General features: G+C 42.1%; 2 protein-coding genes and 1 long non-coding RNA gene across 13 annotated transcripts in view; 1 reads left to right on the forward strand and 2 right to left on the reverse strand.

Moving 5' to 3' along the window:
• Positions 1–10664, forward strand: part of mfn1b (mitofusin 1b) — a 27071-nt gene extending 16407 nt beyond the window's left edge. For all 4 annotated transcript variants that reach the window (XM_061780675.1, XM_061780676.1, XM_061780677.1 and 1 more), the window contains exons 15-18: positions 2522–2701; positions 2771–2967; positions 6814–6948; positions 10174–10664. In XM_061780675.1, the coding sequence (XP_061636659.1) occupies positions 2522–2701; positions 2771–2967; positions 6814–6948; positions 10174–10243 (582 nt within the window). In that variant the 3' untranslated portion in view covers positions 10244–10664. The remainder of the gene's footprint in view (positions 1–2521; positions 2702–2770; positions 2968–6813; positions 6949–10173) is intronic.
• Positions 1–14101, reverse strand: part of LOC133481400 (uncharacterized) — a 14608-nt gene extending 507 nt beyond the window's left edge. The window contains exons 1-2 of the long non-coding RNA XR_009789546.1: positions 13101–14101; positions 7943–8050 (exon numbers count right to left, since the gene is read on the reverse strand). This is a non-coding gene — a long non-coding RNA (uncharacterized LOC133481400). The remainder of the gene's footprint in view (positions 1–7942; positions 8051–13100) is intronic.
• A 380-nt stretch (positions 14102–14481) lies between these two features.
• The window catches only part of LOC133481397 (guanine nucleotide-binding protein subunit beta-4), a 48630-nt gene continuing 38932 nt past the window's right edge, over positions 14482–24179 (reverse strand). For all 8 annotated transcript variants that reach the window (XM_061780682.1, XM_061780680.1, XM_061780683.1 and 5 more), the window contains one exon: positions 14482–20362. In XM_061780682.1, coding sequence (XP_061636666.1) covers positions 20256–20362 — 107 coding nt within the window. In that variant the 3' untranslated portion in view covers positions 14482–20255. The remainder of the gene's footprint in view (positions 20363–24179) is intronic.

The raw sequence follows: 24179 nt of genomic DNA on the forward strand, positions 1-24179 counted from the left end.
TATTTATTTTCCATTTTCTGTACCGCTTATCCTCACTGGGGTCGCGGGTGTGCTGGAGCCTATCCCAGCTGACTCTGGGCAAGAAGGCAGAGTACACACTGAACTGTTCGCCAGCCAATCGCAGGGCACATCTAAACAAACAACCATTCGCACTCACATTCACACCTACGGGCAATTTAGAGTCTACAATTAACCTACCATGCATGTTTTTGGGATGTGGGAGGAAATCGGAGTACCCGGAGAAAACATGCAAACTCCACACAGACAAGCCCAGATTTGAACTTGGATCCTCAGAACTGTGAGGCATCCACCCCCTAAATGGTTTATTTATTTATTACAAAAAAGTACCAGCAAATTCAATATAAAGTGGCCAGGCAATGAATTTAAATAAATAATCACCTAACCTATAACTATTCACATAAATATGTTTCCCTTCACTTCATAGTATAAGTTTGTTATGGCCAAAATAATAATCACAATTATTTTGATTAATATTATCACAATTATTCCTTGTTTGGGGAAAATCAATTTTTATTGCACTACTTTTCCACAAACAATATGTAACAGTTTTCAGTGCAAAAGGAATATTTAAATAAGAATAAATGACAGCTAATAATAAAAAATAAGACAACCCCCTTAGTGCCAGCCGTTTTTGAGGATTTTGACCGATCTTTCAAGGCCTACAGAATACTGTGTTCAATGATTATGTTCATACCAAATTTACTAAATTAAAAGGATGGACGCTCTTCTTTCAGCAAAAAAACAAAAGCAGTTGCTAGTATATATTTTTTTGCTTTTTCTCACACCTCGGACATCTGAAAGTGTTTTCATTGCAGAATCCAGCTAAAACAACATTTAGGAATGGCTTTTGATTGCAAAATAAGCATGTGTTTAGCTATATAATGCGCTGCGAGCGACGCTAACTCACCGGAATTCACGTCAATCATGACACTTTGTGTTGTTTCCTGGCTGTTGACAGGGTCCTCGTTATAGAAGATCTCAGTTATACAGTTATCTCTTTGAGTGTATAAATGCTTCAGTTCCTCCGACTTCCAGCCTTTGCGCGAGACCATTTTTGGCCTGCAAACTCTGCTTTGTGCATAGGCTCAAGAGGGCAGTTTGTCATATCTAAAACCGTGCATTGCTCCCCTCTGTTGTCGGTTTTTAGTAACAAAACAAAAACAAACAAATGATTCCCAGCTTGATAATTAAAGTAAGGGTGCACCAGACTCTGGTCTTCCCAACCCTGTGAAAAAACGTATTTGACACGTTAACGCGTCAACGGTAGAGAATATATTGTTTCTACTTGATGAGTTAATTTGTCAGTGGCACTGAATGAGTTAATGGGACCAAATACAGTTCATCCATAAAAGGCAGGAGGCTGTAAGCACCAACTTTTCTTTTGGTAAATCCGTCCATATAGTAAATTGTCAAGGGCGGGTATGTCTCCATTGTTCTGCTTGTTCGTTGTTCAGTCGCGCACGGTCACAAACTGCAAAGAACTCGACAGTTGTGATTTCCCTCTCTATTTACTCCCGCCCTTTTGTTTGTTTGTTTTTACTGCGGTCAGGCCAGCCGAAAAGTTGAAGTCAAGCCAGCCACAACGATTGTTAATAGTGTCTTACCGTGACACGCCGCCTCTCTGCCAACGTGCTGAGAGGGCCAACTTCAAAATCAAAGCTTCATATATTAGTAAGTTAGACATCAATGCCTTTTTAAGTTTTTATTTTGAAGATGGCCACAGAGGGCGATGTCTGCCCTGAATGAACCCTTAACGCTTACGTTCGTTCCCTGGTGGCTGGGTTGCGTCACTGCTACAAATGAAACACTTTTCATATGCAGCAGTGCCCACATTTTAAATGTGAAAAATAAATAAATAAAATAAAATAAAATAAATCGCAGATGATCAGGCTCATTTAATTATGGAAACCAGATATACTAATGCTTCTAATTCTGCCTCCAGCAAACAACACAGCCTCCTTGACAGTTAGGTAACTCCACGACCACTTTACAACTGAATGGAATATCAATGAAGGAGTTTCCACCCAACGAATCTGGTGGCCGGACAATGGCCTCTCGGCCAGACTGCTTAGCGGCTCTCCCCTTTTTTTGCATTCCAAAAGAAAGATTCCATACGTGGTGCCTCTAAATTGGAGCATAAAAAGTTGAGTTTTCCACACAAACACTGGCTAGTTCGTCCTAACTAAGCCTTGTCGCATGAACTGAGGAAGGCTGCTCGGATGAGAGGCGAAACGTCTTCTAAAAAAAACAGAACAGTCCAGTTACAATTGATTCAATGCACCCAGAATGAAATGAGCTGGATGAATGATATTCACAGGCATGAGAGATTGTAGATTTATACTTCATTCTTGTTTTAAAAATCACTGCAGATGTTAACCATTCATGCTGTGAAAAGCTTCATGCAAATCATTAAATGCCCCAAGATAAGAAGTCATTAAAAGTTAATCTGACATTAATGCCCACGACAAGTGTACGTCAACATCACTTACATTTCCAACAGGCTTCTCTACCAGCTCTGCCCTCGGCCACAACGCCCTCCTCAGGACCCCCGTCCACCGCCGCGCCACCCAACCACGAGACAGCCCTCATGAGCCAGGAAGACCTGATGGTCGCCATGGCAACCAACGCCGCATCCCTCACCTCCCGCACATCAATGAGCGCTATTGTCGTCGGAGGAGTGGTACGAACTTGTTTGCCAGACATGTTTACTTTGAATTTCATAATGGAGTTGCTGGGTGTGTGTGTGTAGGTGTGGAAGACATTGGGCTGGAGGCTGATCGGCATGATGGCCTCCATCTACAGTTTGCTGTACCTGTACGAGCGCCTCACGTGGACCACCAAGGCCAAGGAGCGCAGCCTGAAGCGCCAGTTTGTGGACTACGCCACAGACAAGCTACAGCTCATCATCAGCTTCACCAGCGCCAACTGTAGCCACCAAGTGCAGCAGTAAGCAACTGCACACAGTGGATATTAAAAGTCTATACTCCCCTGTTCAAATGCTAGGTTTTTGTGATATACCAAGAAAAGTCATTTAAATGCTTTTTCCACCAATAATGTGGCCATCATGGCGCGTACGCACGCAGCGACTTCTCTCTGTCCCGACCGAACGGTGTTTTTGTGTCCTTTGTCTTATATGTCAGAGTGTTTTATTCCATCTTTGTCATGTCTACATGTCGCAAGGCGCAGATACAGTCGTAGGTTTCTGCTCGACGCAGGCAGAACTACTTTTACGGAGTTAAAGTCTACTCTCACTGAGGAGCTACAGAACTGTGGTCTGCTCAGGAGCCTACAACAACGACCCCCACTCCTGTATCGCGCCCAAACAGGGGAGGAGGAAGCAGAAGCGTGGAGGTATCCAAGCAAGGCTAGTGGCTAAACCGCACAAGCTGGCAATTCCCACCATCGTGTTAGCCAGCGTAGGCTCTCTGGACAACAAGCTGGATTACATTCGACTACTCCGCTCTACCTGTAAGACTGTGAGAGAGCGCTGTGTTTTTGTGTTTGTGGAAACATGGGTTAACAGCAGTGTTCCAGATGGCGGCATTCAGCTAGACCGGCTAACATGCTGCCGAGAGAGGCAAGACCCGCGGCAGCGGGCTCTGTGTTTACATCAATGTTGCCGGGACGCTGTCTTGGTCAGTCAACACTGCTCACCACTACTGGAGTTTATGGTTCTGAAGTGCCAGCCATTTTATTTGCAGAGGGAATGTACTGCCATACTGCTTGTGGCTGGTTACATCCCTCCCAGCTCCAATAACAACAACAGGAGTGAGGCACTGAGCGAACTATACAATTATATCAGTGAGCAGCAGACGGCCCACCCAGATGCTTTCCTCATCCTGGCTGGGGATTTCAACCATGCTGAGCCCAAGACTGTGTTTCCAAAACTCTACTCAAGCATTCACTTTCGAACACGGGGAAATAATACTCTGGACAATGTTTTTACCCCCCTGAGAGGAGCCTACAAGGCCCTTCCCCTCCCCCACCTCGGTGCCTCGGACCACCTCACTGTAATGCTAATGCCAGCTTACAGACCACTGGTTAAAGTCACCCAACCAGTTCTGAAACAGGTGGGTCAGTGTGGCCAGAAGGGTCACTAGAGGCACTTCAACACCATTTTGCCACGACAGACTAGACCATGTTCAAACTGGCTGCCACCTAGAACTCCATCACTGACCTTCAGGAGTACACAGAGACTGTTACTGCCTACATTAACAAGTGCATGGATGATGTCACAACCACTAAGTCCATCACTGTTCATGCTAATCAGAAGCTATGGCTGATGGCGGAGGTCTCCGGACTACTGAAGGTCCGCAACGCTGCTTTTAGATCTGGGAATGAGGAGGGCCTGAGGACAGCCAGGGCCAATCCGTCCCATGGCATCAGGGAGTATTCCAGGAGGATCGCCCACCGCTTCAGTTACAGGAGTGACACCACGAGTCTGTGGCGAGGTATTCAGACCATCACGGACTACAAATCCTCACCACAGACCTGTGACAGCTCCACCTCCCTGCTGAATGAGCTAAACAACTTTACGCAAGACTCCACCCCCTCCTTGTGACCAGGTGCTGACACTGACCCAGGACAGCGTGAGAAGATCCCTCGGCAGGATCAACGCACGTAAAGCCTCGGCCCCAGCTAACATACCTGGGGTCTTGTTCTGAGGGACTGTGCAGCTGAAGTCACAGATGTCTTCAAGGACATCTTCAACACCTCCTCGAGTCAGGCTGTTGTCCCTACGTGCTTCAAAGCCACCACCATCATCCCGGTCCCGAAGAAGTTCTCTCCCTCCTGCTTCTATAACTACCGTCGGGTAGCGCTCACTCCCATCCTGTAGAAGTGCTTCGAGCGGCGAGTCGTCCACCACATCAAGTGCCCTCCCCTCCCCCACTTCCAGTTTGCATATCGGTCCAACCGGTCAACCGATGATGCCATCTTCACTGCCCTCGCACACCTGGACTCTTGAGGACTCATATGTCCGAATGCTGTTCGTAGACTTCAGCTCAGCATGCAATACCATCATCCCCCAACAACTGATTCACAAACTGAACCAGCTGGGGCTCAGCACTTCGATGTACAACCCCAATTCCAATGAAGTTGGGACGTTTTGTTAAACAAATAAAAACAAAATACAATGATTTGCAAATCATGTTCCACCTATATTTAATTGAATACACTACAGACAAGATATTTAATGTTCAAACTGATGAACCTTGTTTTTAGCAAATAATCATTAACTTAAAATTTTATGCCTGCAACACGTTCACATAGTTTCAAGTTGCACTTATGGATGTAGCGCCGAACTGTATTTACTGACATTGGTTTTCTGAAGTGTTCCTGAGCCCTTGTGGTGATATCCTTTACACATTGATGTCGGTTTTGATGCAGTGCCGCCTGAGGGATCGAAGGTCACGGGCATTCAATGTTGGTTTTCGGCCTTGCCGCTTACATGCAGTGATTTCTCCAGATTCTCTGAACCTTTTGATGATGATATGGACTGTAGATGATGAAATCCCTAAATTCCTTGGAATTGTACGTTGAGGAACATTGTCCTTAAACTGTTCGACTATTTTGTCACGCCCTTGTTCACAAAGAGGTGAACCTCGCCCCATCTTTGCTTGTGAATGACTGGGCAATTCAGGGAAGCTCCTTTTATACCCAATCATGGCACCCACCTGTTCCCAATTAGCCTGTTCACCTATGGGATGTTCCAAACAGGTGTTTGATGAGCATTCCTCAACTTTATCAGTCTTTTTTGCCTCCTGTCCCAGCTTTTTTGGGACGTGTTGCAGCCATAAAATTCTAAGTTACTGAATATTTGCTAAAAACAATCAAGTTTATCAGACATTAAATATTAAATATCTTGTCTTTCTAGTGTATTCAATTAAATATTGGTTGAACATGATTTGCAAATCTTTGTATTCTGTTTTTATTTATGTTTAACACAACGTCCCAACTTCATTTGAATTGGGGTTGTACAACTGACAGGGAGACCGCAGGCAGCACGGGTCAGCAGCAACACATCCAGCACCACCACCCTGAACACGGGACTCCTCAAGGATATTTGTTGAGCTCCTCCTTTTCACCCTGCTGACCTATCACTGCACACCGATGCACAGCTCCAATCTCTTCATCAAGCTTGCAGACGACACAACTGTGGTGGGTCTCATCAGCAACGCGGACTTTTTATACTGTATATACCATAGTTATATTTTGCTTCTTTATACTGATGTTTATTATTTATACCGTCTTTTGTAGCACCGTAGGCCCTTGAGTACCATAATTACAATCCTCTGTATGTGCTAGGCTTATTGTAGAATTGACAAAAGTACCCTGTACTTATACTTTGTACAACTCAAATTCATTCATTCATTCATCTTCCGTTCCGCTTATCCTCACGCGGGTCGTGGGCATGCTGGAGCCTATCCCAGGTATCTTCAGGCGAGAGGCGGGGTACACCCTGAACTGTTCGTCAGCCAATCGCAGGGCACATCTAAACAAACAACCATTCACACCTACGAGCAATTTAGAGTCTTCAATTAACCTACAATGCATCTTTTTGGGATGTGGGAGGAAACTGGAGTACCCGGAGAAAACCCACGCAGGCACGGGGAGAACATGCAAACTCCACACAGTCGGGGCCGGGATTTGAACCCCGGTCCTCAGAACTGTGAGGCAGATGTGCTAAACAGTAGCCAACTGTGCCGCCCAACTCAAATTGATAAAAATAAAAACTGAGCCATGTGTTTGAGGCCTACAGTAGAACTAATCAAGCATTGTCTGCATTCCCAGGGAGATGGCGACCACCTTCGCTCGGCTGTGTAATCAGGTCAAGCAGACGCAGGTGGAGCTCGAGGCAGAAATCCAGCGACTGAGTGCCAACGTCGATCAGCTGGAGAGCGTCCAGACACGCGCCAAGAGTCTGCGGTAAGTCCACGACAATATATTAATCCTATGTAATAAAGTAAATTTAGTCTTGTATAATTGCAGCTTTTTTTCTCAGAATGTTATTTTATAGGGCTTTATATTATCTGGTATATAATATACAGCGACTGAAATAAGTATTCAACACATCACCGTTTTTCTCAAATATACTTCCAAAGTTGCTATTGACCTGAAAATATCACCAGATGTTGAGAACAGCCCAAGTAATCCATACATACAAAGAAAGTAGAACAAATAAGATCAGAAATTAAGGTGTGTGTAATGATAGGAAAAAGTATTGAACACACCAACTTGTATTTAATTAATACTTTTCCCAAAAGTTTGCAATGACAGCTTCAAGACGCCTCCTGTATGGAGAAACGAGGCGCACACATTGCTCTGGTGTGATTTTGGCCCATTCCTCCACACAAGCAGTCTTCAAATCTTCTTTTATGGACCTTGAGTTTCAGTTCTTTCCATAGATTTTTGATTGGATTCAAGTCAGGTGATTCTCGCAGCTTTGTTTTTTCTTTGAAACCAATTGAGAGTTTTCTTGGCCGTATGTTTTGGATCATTATCCTGCTAAAATGTCCACTCTCGTTTCATTTTCATCATCTTCGTAGATGGCAGCGGGTTTTGTCAAGAATGTCTCTATACATTTGCCCATTCATCCTTCCTTCAATGTGAAGTTTACCAGTACCATTTGCTAAAAAGCAGCCCCACACCATCATGTTCGCATGGTGTTTTTTGGGTGATGTGCAGTACAATTTCTCCGCCAAACGTGGTGTGCATAAACATCCAAACAGTTAAATTTTGCTCTTATCTGACCAGACTATATTCTCCCAGTATTTAACTGGCTTGTCCAAATTTTGTTCAGCAAACTTTAAACAAGCTTTGACGTGCTTTTTTTTTCCCCCAGGGGTCTTGCGTGGTGAGCGTGCATGCACGCCCTGGCGGTGGAGTGCATTACTCACAGTTTACTTTGTGACAACAGTACCTGCTAATTCCAGGTCTTTTTGAAGCTCTCCACAGGTGGTCCTTGGCTCTCGGACAACTCTTCTGATTATTCTTTGCACTCCTCTGTCAGAAATCTTGCGAGGAGCACCTGATCGACACAAATTTATGGTGGTGTGATTGGCTTTCCACTTACGCATTATGGCCTCAACCGTGCTCACTGGAACGTTCAGAAGCTTAGATATGGGCTGTAACCAATGCCATTGTTATGTTTTGCAACAATTAGTTTGCAATGGTCTTGTGACAGCTCTCTGCTTTTACCCACAACTTGGCAATGAGACCTCTTTGTAAGCCATCAATTAGGACTAAACCAGCTGATATTAATTTACACTGACAAGGGGCTGGATTGCTGTTTGATTATTGATAATTTTAGGTGTTGTCTTGGCTTTCCATACCTTTTTGCACCTGCCTTCATGTGTACAATACGTTTGTGTCATTTCACATTTTTACACACAACTTAATTTCTGAGCTTATTTGTTCTACTTTCTTTGTATGTATCGATTACTTGGGTTGGGTTGAAATTTTCAGGTCAATAGCACCTTTGGAAGTATATTTAGCGAGACAAATGGTGACGTGCTAAATACTTACTTCAGCCGGTGTATACACTATTCTCCTATTCTAAATTATAAACTTGTCAAATTACGACTCATATTTGTTCATTTTCATAAAGTGACAACCTTTTGTTCATTTTTTTAGAATTTCAAAGTATTTATTCTCATGAAATTACCATTTTTCAAATTACGTAATGTTTTGATTGAACTCGTAACATTTTTTTAAACTTCTCATATTACAACTTTATACTTGTAAAAGTACAACCTTGTTACTTATTATTAGGGCTGGGCGTCATTTAAATTTGACCGATTCCGGTCCCTGTTTTTCATTTCGATTGCGCTTCCAAACAATTCTCGATTCTGATTCTTTTAGGGCAGGGGTGTCAAACCCATTTTTGTCCCGGGCCACATCGTAGTTATGACTTCCCTCGGATGGCCGCTACGACTGTGAACCCATATAAATGAAAGATTGCCTCATATACTGTAATTACATACAGTATACACAACACATTGATGAATAACCAGTTTTGAAATCAGAAGCCTATAAAAACACGTTTTTCGACAATTACATTTGTGGGATTGGTAACAAAAAAAATGCTTGCAAATATCTCAATGGTTTTACACCAGAACACAATGAGCAATTTTGATTTGCTTTCGCGGGCCAGATCTGGGCCCCGGGCCACCAGTTTGACACCAGTGTTTTAGGGGGCTGGGTAATATTTTTTTGCATGGTTTAAAGGAGGGGTGTCCAAATTATGAACATCGATTTTCTTAGCAGCCCGTAGCATAGACTAAGATGAACATTTGACTCAGGGTTCTTTTTAACCAGTATCAATATCAAACCCATGAACTAAAAGGCAATGTGTGTGTACCTAACCCATCTGCCTTTAATCATTATTGTTTCAAGTAAAAGTTAAATATAGCAGTTAAAATAGTGATTTGTGACTGTTTTATCACAAGTTTTAACTTTGTAGTGTAGCCTTTTATTTTGAAGGGTACGCACCGGAACAAAGCATTTTGGCACGAAAAAAATAACTTCACACGACACCGGTAAAAACAAAAGTAAAATGGGATGGCATGAAAGAGAGTAATGAATGGAATCAAATGCTCTGTAAAACGTTTACCTACCCACCGATGAGGCACAAGGTTAGTGTTTGTGATACAGGGAGACAACGTTCATGGGAATTTTTTCCCAATTCATTGTGATGTAAAGTTGCTCATTGTTAAGATTGGAATGCAACTATTTTTACTCTCTTTCCAGTATGGTAAAATAATTAATATTTAATTTTTGTGTCATCAGCTCTTATGTTGGTTCGAAGACTAAAATAAATGCTAAAAACCATCAGTGCAACCCACCGTTTACCTTGTTGGCATAGACGTATTTTATCGTTTCACACTCGCCCACTGAAGTTCTGCGCGGTGTAGACTGAGGCTCAGAGTGGGATGGCGCACATCAGACTTCTGCATATCTTATTCCAAGTGTTGCACTGAGGCGACTGGTTATTTATTTTAACAAAGTTATGAAACACTACCGTTGAGGCACAAGCACGACTTTGGATGTGTTCTTCTTCGGGTCAAAAGGTCAAAAATTTTACACTTCTGATTGCAATTTTATTCTTGTAGCTCTTTTCACTAATCTGTGTGTGTTATTTGTGGTCTTCAGGCACAAAGCCAGTGAGCTGGAGAAACAGTTGGAGACATTTACAAAGCAGTACCTGCAGCCTCAACACTGAAGTCAGTCTTCGGAAAGGCACAAAATAATCCATCAACAAAAGCATTTTTCCCACAACTTCACAGCCATAAAGATTATGGATGATTCTGTTGTCTGTTCTCTTTAGTTCCATTAGGAATTGTTTTTTTATTATTGTTTCAGAATAAACCACCTGTTTAAGTCTTGGACTTGTCCACTCTATGTGACAGTAGTATCATAAAGAATACCAACTATCGGGGTGCTATATTTGTACACTAATGTGCTTCAGACTGTGAATATGCCTTTTTTGACAAATGTTTGTGAAATAAATGATCTTTTTGCGTCTGTCAGACGGCACATGTGTTGGCAACAAAAAATACATTTACTATTGAGAGATAATTTGGGATGTAGTGCAAATCTATTGTATAAACATCACCTGATTAAAAGTATTTCCTCAAATTGTGGCCAAGGGTGCTTATTTAATCAACTGCAGAGGCTACCTGGCATCTAGATAATACGAGTAAGGTAGGCGCCTATCTGTACAAATGCATTTTTTTTTTTTTTTTCCTAAATCCAATTATTTTTCACCCTGAATGCTTCCCGCTGCATACAGCAGTGCTTTCTCTTTAAACTACACTGTAAACTTCAGCTTTACAGATGCCACGTCTTCTCAGCAGTTGTGATTTTTATGACATCTCGACTAGGGTGTGGTCAAGCAGATAATGCATTCATTGGGGTAGACACTTGGAGGAAATACTATTTTCTTGCAATTGAAAATGTAAAAGAAATACATATATATAGTATATATAATATATATATATTTTTTCCTGAACCAGTATCTATCTGAGACAACTAATATTCAATATGCACTTTTTAAACTGCTCCAATCTCGCCTGTGTTTGTGTCCGAATGCTCCAACAGATGCAAGTTTGGAATAAATAAAACCACCAAAAAAAAAAACACCTGTTGTAATTTTTTTCAGTTTTGGTTGAAAAACCTTCCATCAAAAAAATGTATTGTAGGGTACGACAGGGTAGAGGCAGGTGCAAAATGCATCACGGGAGAGGGAAATAATGGCTGTGGTCGGAATCACTCACCATCCACTATGTCACCATGCTCGTAAATAAAATCACTGGTATCTTAAATCAACTTTTCCACTGAAATGAAAGAAATCCCATTAATCTGAGATACGATCACTATGCTGGCACTGAGCTCAACTCATTTCACAACAAGCTGCAGTTTGGCAAATAGTGAATTTCTTCTTTTCCTTTTGGCTTCTCCCGTTTGGGGTCTCCACGGTGTGTTATCCTTTTCGATGTAAGCCTATCTCCTGCCTCCTCATCTCTTCAGAATCAGAATCCTCTTTATTTGCCAAGTATGTCCAAAAAACAAGGAATTCGTCTCCGGTAGTTTGAGCCTCTCTAGTACGACAACAGACAGTCACCACTGTCTTATAAACTTTGCCCTTCATCCTAGCAGAGACTCTTCTGTCACATAACTCACCTGACACCTTCCTCCACCCGTTCCAACCTGCTTGGACCAGTTTCTTCACTTCCTTACCACACTCACCATTGCTCTGGACTGTTGACCCCAAGTATTTTAAGTCCTTCACCCTTGCTATCTCTTCTCCCTGTAGCCTCACTCTTCCCCATCCACCCCTCTCATTGATGCACATATATTCTGTCTCACTTCGGCTAATCTTCATTCCTCTGCTTTCCAGTGCATGCCTCAATCTTTCTAAATGTTCTTCCACCTGCCATCACAATTTCATCTGCAAACATCATGGTCCACGGGGACTCCAGTCTAACCTCATCTGTCAGCCAATCCATCCCCACTGCAAACAGGAAGGGGCTCAGGGCTGATCCCTGATGCAGTCCCACCTCCACCTTAAACTCCTCTGTCACACCTCCAGCACACATCACCACTGTTCTGCTGCCCTCATACAGGGTCCTGTATTATTCTAACATCTCTGCAACTCCAGACTTCCGCATGCAGTACCACAGTTCTTCTCTAGGTCATAGGTTTTCTCTAGATCTACAAAGACATAATGCAGCTCCTTCTGACCTCTGTACATCAACACGCTCAAGGAAAAGAATGCATCTTTGGTACTCTTTCTAGGCATGAAACCATACTGTTGCTCGCAAATATTCACTTCTGTCCTGAGTCTCGCCTCCACTACTCTTTCTCCTAACTTCATTGTGTGGTTCATCAACTTTATTCCTCTATAGTTCCCACAGGAATGCACATCACTCTTGTTCTTAAAAATGGGCATCAGCACACTTTTCCTCCATTCCTCAGGCATCTTTTCACCCGCTAGAATTCTGTTGAACAACCTGGTCAAAAACCCCACAACCACCTCTCCTAGATGCTTCCATACCTCCACAGGAATGTCATTAGGACCAACTGCCTTTCTATTTTCATCCTCTTTAGTGCCTTTTTAACTTCCCCCTTATCATTGCTACTTCCTGGTCCACCACACTTGCCTCTTCAACTCTCCCTTGTCTCTCATTTTCCTCATTCCTCAACTCCGCAAAGTATTCTTTCCATCTATCCAGCAGACTACTGGCACGAGTCAACACATTTCCATCTCTGTCCTTAATCACACTAACTTGCTGCACATCCCATATCTGGCTAACCTGTATAGATATTTTTCTCCTTTAGTGTCCAACCTGGCATACTGGACATGATCATATGGCTCTTGTTTGGCCTTTGCCACCTCTATCCTCGCCCTACATCACATCTCCATGTATTCCTTTCCCTCTCCTCAGTCCTCTCAGTGTCCCACTTCTTGTTAGCTAACCTCTTTCCTTGTATGATTTCCTGTACTTTGATGTTCCACCACCAAATCATCTCCTCCCCTTTCGTACACCAAGTACTCTTCTGCCTGTCTCTCTGCTCACCTTTGGCTGTAGTGGTCCAGTCTTCTGGAAGCTCCTCGTGTCCATTGAGAGCCTGTCTCACCTCTTCTTGAAAAGTCCTTTCTCAGCTTCCACCACATGGTTCTCTGCTCTGGCTTTTTCTTCCTTCCTACCATCAGAGTCATCTTACACAACACCATCCTATACTGTCTAGCCACACCCTTCTCTAACACGTTGAGTAATGGCAAAAACTAATGGAAAATTTTAGCTTTAACCCTTTAAACCGAGAGCCAGTCAGGACTCTCATAGTGCCTAAAGGTGCATGGGAGCCTGGGGTAAGCGAGACTTGACGCACACACTACCTTAGAGTCAGTAACCTCCTTCAGATTACATCGTCTGCACAAGATGTAACCACCTGCGTGCTTCTACCTCCGCTCTTGTAGGTCACCCTATGTTCTTGCCTCTTCTGGAGAGAAAAAAAAAAAAAAAAAAAAAATTCACAACAGCCATTTCCATCCTTTTTGTAAAGTCTACCACCATCTGTCCCTCCAAGTTCCTTTCCTGGGTGCTGTACTTACCAATCACTTCTTCATCACCCCTGTTTCCTTCACCAACGTGTCCAGTACAATCTGCACCAATCACAAGTCTCTCTCGGTCAGGGATGCTCAGAACTACATCTTGCTCCTTCCAGAATTTCTCTTTCACCTCTAGGTGACATCCTACCTGTGGGGTATAGCTGCTAAACACATTATACAAAACACCCTCAATTTCAAGTTTCAGCCTCATCACTTGATCTGATACTCTTTTCACCTCCAAAACATTCTTAGCTAATTCTTCCTTTGTAATAATAACTCAATTTGTCTTCCCATCTACACCATGGTAAAGTCAATGGTGGAGCGACACATGTAGACAGACAACATAACAAAACCCACGATCATGTAATTCTTTGTCCTCTACATAGGACGGCTAATATGCCTGTGGCTCCCCGAGTTGTGATTGTCTGCTCAGTCTCCCTGTACATGTATTATACTCCTCTCAGGTGGCCAAGGCGTTCAAACTATTAGCCGCAGAATCGCAAAAAAGTAATCATGATACACAAACCGTTTAATTTGTGACAGTCTACTTTATATTATTATTATGCTTTTATAATATTATAGAGTGCTATTGTCCTAAAAAAAATATCTATATATATTTTGGGGGGGGGGAGGCTGGAACGGATTGAAAGTATTTCTATTCATTTAAATGGTGAAAGATATTTTGAGATATGAGTGTTTTGCATTATTAACGTGGTCACAGAACAAAACACTATTATCTCAAGCCACCACTGCATGAAATCTACCGTCATCTGTCTCTTTCTTCACATTCCCGCAGACATACACAGTGTCACAATATCAGTCATCAAAGTCACAACTCCCAAGTAGACTTCTTTTGTCAAAAGTCTTTTTATTTTATTGATTACAATAACTCATGGCAACATATCAGTATCACCAAGCCACTGTACAAATACAAAAAACAAAACAAAAAAAGATCTGGTGTGAAAAAGACTATAAAAATTATCCCATAAGTGATTATTTCACATACTAGCACAGTAGGAGAATTATCATGGCACCAAGTCCCTGGTCATTACTGGCTTACAACATGAACCAATAAATAGGAGATAAAGCAACGTAGAGTCAAAAAGGCAGTGCATTATTTGTGATAGTGCGGTGGCCGTGGGGGTTTGTGGGTAATGGCACTCCATGTTTTTGTCATGTAGAATAACTCGAAAGTTATACTTTATGTTGGCACTGAGGTTGAGACGTGTCCACATTGAAAACTACAGTATTGTTATTTAGGCTGTGGTACCTGCGCCCCAAACAAGCGGTTTTGACAGCTCCATAATCTAAATCTGTACTGTAACATTGAGAACATAAAAAAGTGTTCAATTAAATCAAACTAAGCACCTTTTGTTGTTGAACAGCTGTGTACTCTGATGGTCGTCGGCTTGCTGAATAATCACTGGCAACATAAATGAGCCCATTTACACTTAGTGCGCTGCTCAGAAGGTCAAATTTCATTCCAGACAAAGGTGAAGCGAAAGTAAAGCCGTGAAGGAAGTCAATTGGGAAACATTTTATGCGCCGAATATTGTTTTGGTGTTGTTGACGTGGCTATAAATGAGCTGGTTAGCTTAGCGAGCAAGCAGTGCTAGTAAACTAGTTGTCACTCATTAAAACCAAATTAAACAATTTATCTCCAAAGTCTAACAGACACAAAGTTCCACCACAGAGGGTAAATATGATCACTATAAAGCATCAAATTGACCGGATTGTGAGGTCAGAAAGGGTCTGACTACAATATTTAGCAGCGCAGATGCCAATGATTAGCATGAAGCAGCTCTTCCTGTTCCATCTTGGCTACGTATTCAAAAGGTTACTCGTTTTGCTTTTAGTTTTATTATAAAAGAAATGGTAACAACTTCAGCGACTTTGGAGGTTTCACCGTAAGACATTCATTTGTTTATGTTAGAGGCGCTGGGGTGAAAGGCTGTTTTGTGCTAAGCTAGGCTAACTGGCTACAAGCTAACAGCGGTACAGACTGTTTTCACAAAAAGAAATTTTAAAGCAATGATTCCCAACCAGTGAGCTGCGTGAAGTTTTTTTTTTTTTTTTTTAAACAAATTTATGTTTGTTAACTGTCTGTCAGGGATGTATAGTGACAGGCAGAATAATTAACTACTCTTCCACTAAATGGCAGAAGGTGAAGTGAAGGTAACATTTTTGAGTTTTTCTAATGTAAAATATGTGAATTGGCTCAATAAAAGCTGGGAAACACTGCTTTACACCGTTGCATGTTAGCATTCTGTAGCAAATACCACAGCTCAGGGTCCATGAATGACATTGGCACAAATGAGTCAGTCTAAAAGTTAGGCGTGCTCACACATACACATATCACATCCTACACACCTCAGAGATTCCCAAGATAACTATTTGGTTATCATTCTGTTCAAATAAACACATTCATGCAGCGATCCTCAAAGTGCGGCAGTAGTAAAGAGGCTCGCTCTACTGGAACAAAAATAATCACTGCCTGATTAGAGCTCGGTTGTATTTAACTTTTAAGCTCAATATATTTGCTTATAATCTTTTTTTTTTTTTTTTTCAACATTTAGGTACAACTTATGTGCAATGCATTTTAACTGGATCAGTACAGTATTTTTTTATTTTGCTATATTTAAGCAGTGTTAATGTTGAAATTGCATCATGTTACAGTGACTTACAATATTAAATGCCTTTTGGAACAAAACCTGTGCCTCAATTTTGATTAACACTTGGGCCAACTACGCTACTGTGTTTTAATGCTGGTCATGATGGTGGTACTAGCAAAGTATTTTTTTTTTTTAGATGCTACTTGTGTGTGTGTGTGTCTGTGTGTATACACAGACACACACACACACACACATTTGAGAACCACTGCATTATTAGGCAAAGAAACACAAAGGTCGCTATAAAGTCCTGGTATGTTCATGGAATGAACCATAATGAATTGTCACAAAGTATAAAGTTTAAGAAGTTGAATGATTCTGCACAGGCTCGTGTTTGCTGACTATAGGTGCGCGTTCGTGTTCACGAGGGTAACCGTGTGCTTCAAATGGGCCAGTGGAAAAGTACGAGCCTTTCTTAGTCAAGGCTTTGCTTTGTGGTGATGGAGGCGGATGCAAGGCTGAAAGCGTCCGATGTTTGGACACAGGCACCTGAGATGACACATGATAGGTCCAACAACTTAATGTTAAACTTTATTTTTATTTATTTTTAAAAGCGCAGTGCTTCTCAACTGGTGGAGTGATTTAAAAACTAAATTATGATACAGCTATTGATGTCACATGTGCATCAAGTGTGTCAAATTTGACTGCGCTCTGGTGTTGGAAGCAAGAATTGATATTTTAAATGTCGATTTTTGTACATTAGCAATTTTTAAATAGTGGACACAATCCCCAGTGTGTGATGCATAGTCAAGTGTGGGTTAATGTAATGTGAGCAGTTTTGATATTTTTTAATTGTGGCCTTATTTTCTGCAATTTTGATATTTCGTTTTAGTTTGGTCCTTAGATCTTTAAGAATCTGCTCTGAAATGCGCTTTTAACATGCAGTTATTTACATTAGTGTGCCATGAGAGATCATCAGGTTGGTTGTTGCACATTATCCAATTTCACTTTATTGGTTTAAAAATTATTTATTCACTACAAATATTGTGTCTGTCTATATATGTGGCTGCCTATGACGGATAGAACAATAAAATGCTCTTCCACTAGATGGCAGAAGGTACAATTAACCTGTGTATCCACCAGGTTGTCATTCATACTACAGAAAAACAGCTTTGTGGTCAACTCAACAGGACCGAATTTCACTCTTGAGCATTTGTGAGGAAATTGAGACAAGATCATGATTATTTCAGTGTATATACAGCATAGGTGTCGAAGTCAAGTCCCGGGACCCAGATGCAGCCCGCCACCTCATTTTTTGTGGCCCATGAAAGCAATTCATGTGGATCTACTTCATGTTTCTTGCTAAAATGTGTTTCACAATTAATAATGCTGAGATTACAAACATTTTTTGTGACCAAATCATTTTTTTTTTTTTTTTTTTTTTTACAATTAATAGTTGAACAAATTGTTTCCTTTAACTTCATATTTCAAAACTAGTTATTAATTTTTTAAAAATTATGTAATATGAGGTCATTACACTTATACTGAATTTGGTTTCACAATCATAATGGCCCTCTAAGAGGAACCATAACTACTGTGTGGCCCACGACAAAAAGGAGTTTGACACCCCTGAAACAGTACACCTTCGGTGACATTTTTTGTTTGGTGGTGTGCCGTGAGATACCAAATACAGGTATATGCCTTGGGGGAAATGGATGTATATATATGCTGGGTTTGATAAGTATAAAAGTGGGTAGCAACTTAATGGCCATGTAAAAACTGGGGTTACAGGGGAGACCAGTTGAGAAGCTCTGCTTTAGGAGAGCCACAGTGGAAGCAAAAAAAGGGGGAACATTGTGTGTAAATCAGGGGTGGGGAACCTCTTGCCTATTATACAGAGTCCAACATTCTGAATTTTTTTTTTATGGCATTACGGTTATTTTTAGCATTTGTGGGTGGGTTCAATGTTTTTTTTTTTTTTTTTTTTTAATTATAGTTCCTCTGTTTTATCTTTAGATAGGTTCCCCACCTCTGTTGGAAGTGAAGTCACATGTGCTCAGTTGTTGAACTGCAGTTTGTGAGCGCATTCCTCGCGTTTCTCTTCTACATGTTGTCCACTTGTAGTATTAACAGTTCACAAAGTTTTTTTTTGGTGAAGAAACTAAACAAAGCACTGAAAGTGTTCAAAGATTTTTTTTTTGTGGCACATGACTTCAGGTCTGCGCTGTTCACAACCAGGACTTGTTGTTCCTTCATTTGTTTTCTTTGTAAAAGTCAAAAAGATGACTGCTGACTAGTCGCTGTAGTCCTTGGTGATGATGGTCCACACCACTCTGTGTACTCCAGAGGCTCCACAGTCAAAGCTTTCCACACACACACACACACACACACACACACACACACACACACACACACACACACACACACACACACACACACACACACAGGGCCTTGTACTAGGATAACTTGTCTCGTGCGCTGATTTGTAAAAACTTGAGTTGAAAAATCACCATCTCCTGGAGGAGGCTTTCGTAAACCCGAGCCCCAAATGGCCCATGGTTCCATTTTGATTGACTCGGGATTGTTAGGAGAATGCTCCAAGCAGCACGATTTCTTTTTTGGTTGGGTTTTGGTCCAGTGAATTCTCTCAATGCTATGATACGTTATTATAAATTATTGTGCAGTTTATTTTAATCAGTGGGACCAAATATTTAAAATGTTTTGTCTTAAAAAGGTACACATTTCTCGATAACCCATTATGATACATTTTCAAACATTGGTATTACCACTTTATATTCTATCGTAATTATCGAAAATAGCGTAAAAGTGTTTTAGGTGAATGTATGTGCCATTTTTTGTTAACACTTATTTGCGCAACCGTGATTATTTTGGTCACTGAGACGCGCTGCCCTCATTTGTTTTGTTTGTAAATTTATTGTTTTGTTTATAATCTTTTTAGGTTCAATTTTGATTTTATTTAGATTTTTTTTTTTTTTTTTTTTAAGTGCTCTGCAAATAAAGTTGAGACTATGGGATTATAACATTTTTATACTACTGCAGCTCTAGTTTGATACAGAAGTGTCAAATATTAATATTATAGCTTGCCCGAAGTACTCTTGACACTTAATGTGATCTCAGTATTTGCTACCATCAACCAAGGGTACAAAAGGGTACTAAATCCATCAATTTCCGACTGGTTTGTTCACGATTCCCACCCCTAGTATGCTGGATGTCCATGTCATGAAAGTACATATGTCTAAATTGGGTCTTGACAACGTTTGGGAAAGGCTGTCCTTGAGTCTGGATGCTTAACTTATGATCCACCTCAGTGCTCCATTGACTAGATCGCAGACTCCCTCTAAACATGCGTGGTGAGCTCCTTCCCGTGCTGACGAATACCAGGTCCTCTTCCTCTAAACATCAGTGGACGTTTGCAGGGACACGCGTCATGTCCACAGACGCAGATTATCACGTTCTCTGTGGAGCACTTCTGTCCCGCAGCACAGCCCGAGAGTTTTTTGCCACTTGGCCGTATCATGATGGGAGTAAGCAGAAAAAAAACACAAACCCCGAAAATGATTAAGAAAAAAAAAAAATAAGAAAAAAACAAGTTAAAAATATCAACATTATATATGCATATATTATGCATACGTATATAAACACACACATAATGCTATACATATATACTGTCTTTTATATATAAATTTACAAATGACACGCATAATTATAGAATAAGATGTTTCGGGGTTTTTTTGTAATTTATCCCTCAACTGTTTTTGATTGGACTGCTTGAACGTATTCATTCAGGTTGTTGTGTAGGGGAATCAAAAAGTAAAAAGATTGTTTAGAGGGCTGACACTGTACACTCCTTCAACACCAGCCCTGCATGAGTCATGTTACGTTGAGTGGGGGGTAAAGGTGTGGGGGTTGGTGGGGGAGAAGTGTGTGTGTGTTTATGTTGGGAGGGTGGGGGTGGGGTTGGCAGGCGCTGATGGAGGACAGCCCAGAGGAGTTTAGTTCCAGATCCGCAGGAAACTGTCCCAGGAGCCGGTGCCCACGGCCATGCCATCCTCAGTCACACCCAAGCAGCTCACCCTATTGTCGTGGCCCGCGAGCACGCCTGCATGACAGCAAGACAAACAACAGCCCGCACATTACTCGCCAGTTGGTTGCAGCATGTTTGGTTTCACTTACTCTGAGGGTTGCATAGTTCTTGCTAATCCAGTATACGCGAAACCTACTTCTGCATTCGGCAAAAGGGGTAAAAAAAAAAAAACGTTTTCCGTACTCGGAGGAATGGTGAAGGGGACTGCATGAAACAGTACCCGTGAGAACTTTAAATGTCTACAATGCCCATTTTTACGACAAGATGTCACAACAGAGGCACCAAAGTGGACAGCCTATGTTTAGGCTTTATTCGTGTTCACATCATATTAAATTTGTATGAAGACACCAGTGATAAAAAAAATAAATAAAAAAATAATTTTAGAAAATTAGGCTTCAAACAATCATGTGATCAAACCTAGTTATGCTCGTTTGCGTACCATACAGGAAGTCCGCTATCTGATTTTTTTTTTATTGGTCACGTGACGTTCCGCATATTAAGGAAGTACAGTGCCGTGAAAAAGTATTGGCCCCCTTCGCAAATTGTTATATTTTTGCAAAGTTTCCCCACTAATGTTTAACATCAAACAAATGTAAATAGACAAATATAACCCAAGTGAACTTAAAATACTGTTTTTAAAATGGTGATTTCCTTTGTTAAGGAAGAAACACTTTTCAAAGTTACCTGGTCCTGTGTGAAAAAGTAATGGCCCCCTAAACCTAATAACTTGTTGGGCCCTCCTCAGCAGCAACAACTGAAAACAAACGTTTTCTATGACTGGCAATGAGTGTTTCACATCTCTGGAGATACTTTGGCCCACACGTCCTTACAGAATTGTTAGAATTCAGGAAAAACGGGGGGTTTTCGAGCATGAACAGCCTTTTTAAGGTCATGCCACTACATTTCAATCGGATTCAAGTGTGGACTGAGGACTGAGTAGGCCACTTGTGCCTTTAGCGTCCTCCTTCACGCGCACCCTTCCCCCTTTAACGGTCCTCAGCCACGTCCACTTTTCCTCTATATAAGCAGCGTGTCGGCAGGAAATGCTCCCAGTCAGTCAAGCGGAGTGCTCATCACACAACAACATTTATAGATTTTGGAACTCGGTGCACACATAAGGCGCGCCGCATTATAAGGCGGCCCGTTCATTTTGGAGAAAATTTAAGACTTTTAAGTGCGCCTTATGGTCGTGAAAATACGGTATACCCGGAACCATGTTTACGCCGCCGGAACCCATGTTTCACATGGACATTTATTGCAGATGGACACAGTGTTGGGTCAATAATAAACTTTTTCTAAAACCAATGAGCGCATCTAAGTGATTTGTAAGACACTGTTAGATGTGTAATGTACATCTTCTTTTCCTTTCGGCTTGTCCCGTTAGGGGTCGCCACAGCGCGTCATCCTTTTCCATGAGAGCCTATCTTCTGCATCCTCCTCTCGAACACCAACTGCCATCATGTCTTCCCTCACGACATCCATCAACCTTCTCTTTGGTCTTCCTCTAGCTCTCTTGCCTGGCAGCTCCATCCTCATCATCCTTCTACCAATATACTCACTCTCTCTCCTCTGGACGTGTCCAAACCATTGAAGTCTGCTCTCTCTAACTTTGTCTCCAAAACATCGAACCTTGGCTGTCCCTCTGATGAGCTCATTTCTAATTTTATCCAACCTGGTCACTCCGAGAGCGAACCTCAACATCTTCATTTCCGCCACCTCCAGCTCTGCTTCCTGTTTTCTCTTCAGTGCCACTGTCTCTAATCCATACATCATGGCTGGCCTCACCACTGTTTTATAAACTTTGCCCTTCATCCTAGCAGAGACTCTTCTGTCACATAACACACCTGACACCTTCCTCCACCCGTTCCAACCTGCTTGGACCCGTTTCTTCACTTCCTGACCACACTCACCATTGCTCTGGACGGTTGACCCCAAGTATTTAAAGTCCTCTACCCTTGCCATCTCTTCTCCCTGTAGCCTCATTCTTCCCCCACCACCCCTCTCATTCATGCACATATATTCTGTTTTACTTCGGCTAATCTTCATTCCTCTTCTTTCCAGTGCATGCCTCCATCTTTCTAACTGTTCCTCCAGCTGCTCCCTGCTTTCACTGCAGATCACAATGTCATCTGCAAACATCATGGTCCACGGGGATTCCAGTCTAACCTCATCTGTCAGCCTATCCATCACCACTGCAAAAAGGAAGGGGCTCAGGGCTGATCCCTGATGCAGTCCCACGTCCACCTTAAATTCTTCTGTCACACCGACAGCACACCTCACCGCTGTTCTGCTGCCCTCGTACATGTCCTGTATTATTCTAACATACTTCTCTGCCACTCCAGACTTCCGCATGCAGTACCACAGTTCCTCTCTGGGTACTCTGTCATAGGCTTTCTCTAGATATACAAAGACACAATGTAGCTCCTTCTGACCTTCTCTGTACTTTTCCATCAACATCCTCAAGGCAAATAATGCATCTGTGGTACTTTTTCTAGGCATGAAACCATACTGTTGCTCGCAAATACTCACTTCTGTCCTGAGTCTAGCCTCCACTACTCTTTCCCATAACTTCATTGTGTGGCTCATCAACTTTATTCCTCTATAGTTGCCACAGCTCTGCACATCACCTTTGTTCTTAAAAATGGGCACCAGTACACTTTTCCTCCATTCCTCAGGCATCTTCTCACGCACTAGAATTCTATTGAACAAGCTGGTCAAAAACTCCACAGCCACCTCTCCTAGATGCTTCCATACCTCCACAGGAATGTCATCAGGACCAACTGCCTTTCCATTTTTCATTCTCTTTAATGCCTTTCTAACTTCCCCCTTACTAATCATTGCCACTTCCTGGTCCACCACACTTGCCTCTTCTACTCTCCCTTCTCTATCATTTTCCTCATTCATCAACTCCTCGAAGTATTCTTTCCATCTACCTAGCACACTGCTGGCACCAGTCAACATATTTCCATCTCTATCCTTAATCACCCTAACCTGCTGCACATCCTTCCCATCTCTATCCCTCTGTCTGGCCAGCCTGTATAGATCCTTTTCTCCTTCTTTAGTGTCCAACCTGCCATACATGTCATCATATGCCTCTTGTTTGGCCTTTGCCACCTCTACCTTTGCCCTGTGTCGCATCTCAATGTATTCCTTTCGCCTCTCCTCGGTCCTCTCAGTGTCCCACTTCTTCTTAGCTAACCGTTTTCCTTGTATGATTTCCTGTACTGTGAGGTTCCACCACCAAGTCTCCTTCTCTCCTTTCCTGCCAGAAGATACACCAAGTACTCTCCTGCCTGCTTCTCTGATCACCTTGGCTGCAGTGGTCCAGTCTTCTGGAAGCTCTTCCGTCCACCGAGAGCCTGTATCACCTCTTCCCGAAAAGCTGCACAACACTCGTCCTGTCTCAGCTTCCACCACATGGTTCTCTTCTCTGCCTTTGTCTTCCTAATTTTCCTCCCCACCACCAGAGTCATGTTACACACCACCATCCTATCCTGTCTAGCCACACTCTCCCCTACCACTACCTTACAGTTGGTAACCTCCTTCAGATTACATCGTCTGCACAAGATGTAATTCACCTGTGTGCTTCTACCTCCGCTCTTGTAGGTCACCCTATGTTCGTGCCTCTTCTGGAAAAAAGTGTTCACTACAGCCATTTGCATCCTTGTTGCAAAGTCTACCACCATCTGTCCCTCCAAGTTCCTTTCCTGGATACCGTACTTACCCATCACTTCTTCATCACCCTTATTACCTTCACCAACATGTCCATTACAATCTGCACCAATTACGACTCTCTCTCTGTCTGGGATGCTCAGAACTACATCATCTAGCT

This window comes from Phyllopteryx taeniolatus, chromosome 7 (genome assembly GCF_024500385.1).
Source record: "Phyllopteryx taeniolatus isolate TA_2022b chromosome 7, UOR_Ptae_1.2, whole genome shotgun sequence".
NCBI classification, from domain to species: Eukaryota; Metazoa; Chordata; class Actinopteri; order Syngnathiformes; family Syngnathidae; genus Phyllopteryx; species Phyllopteryx taeniolatus.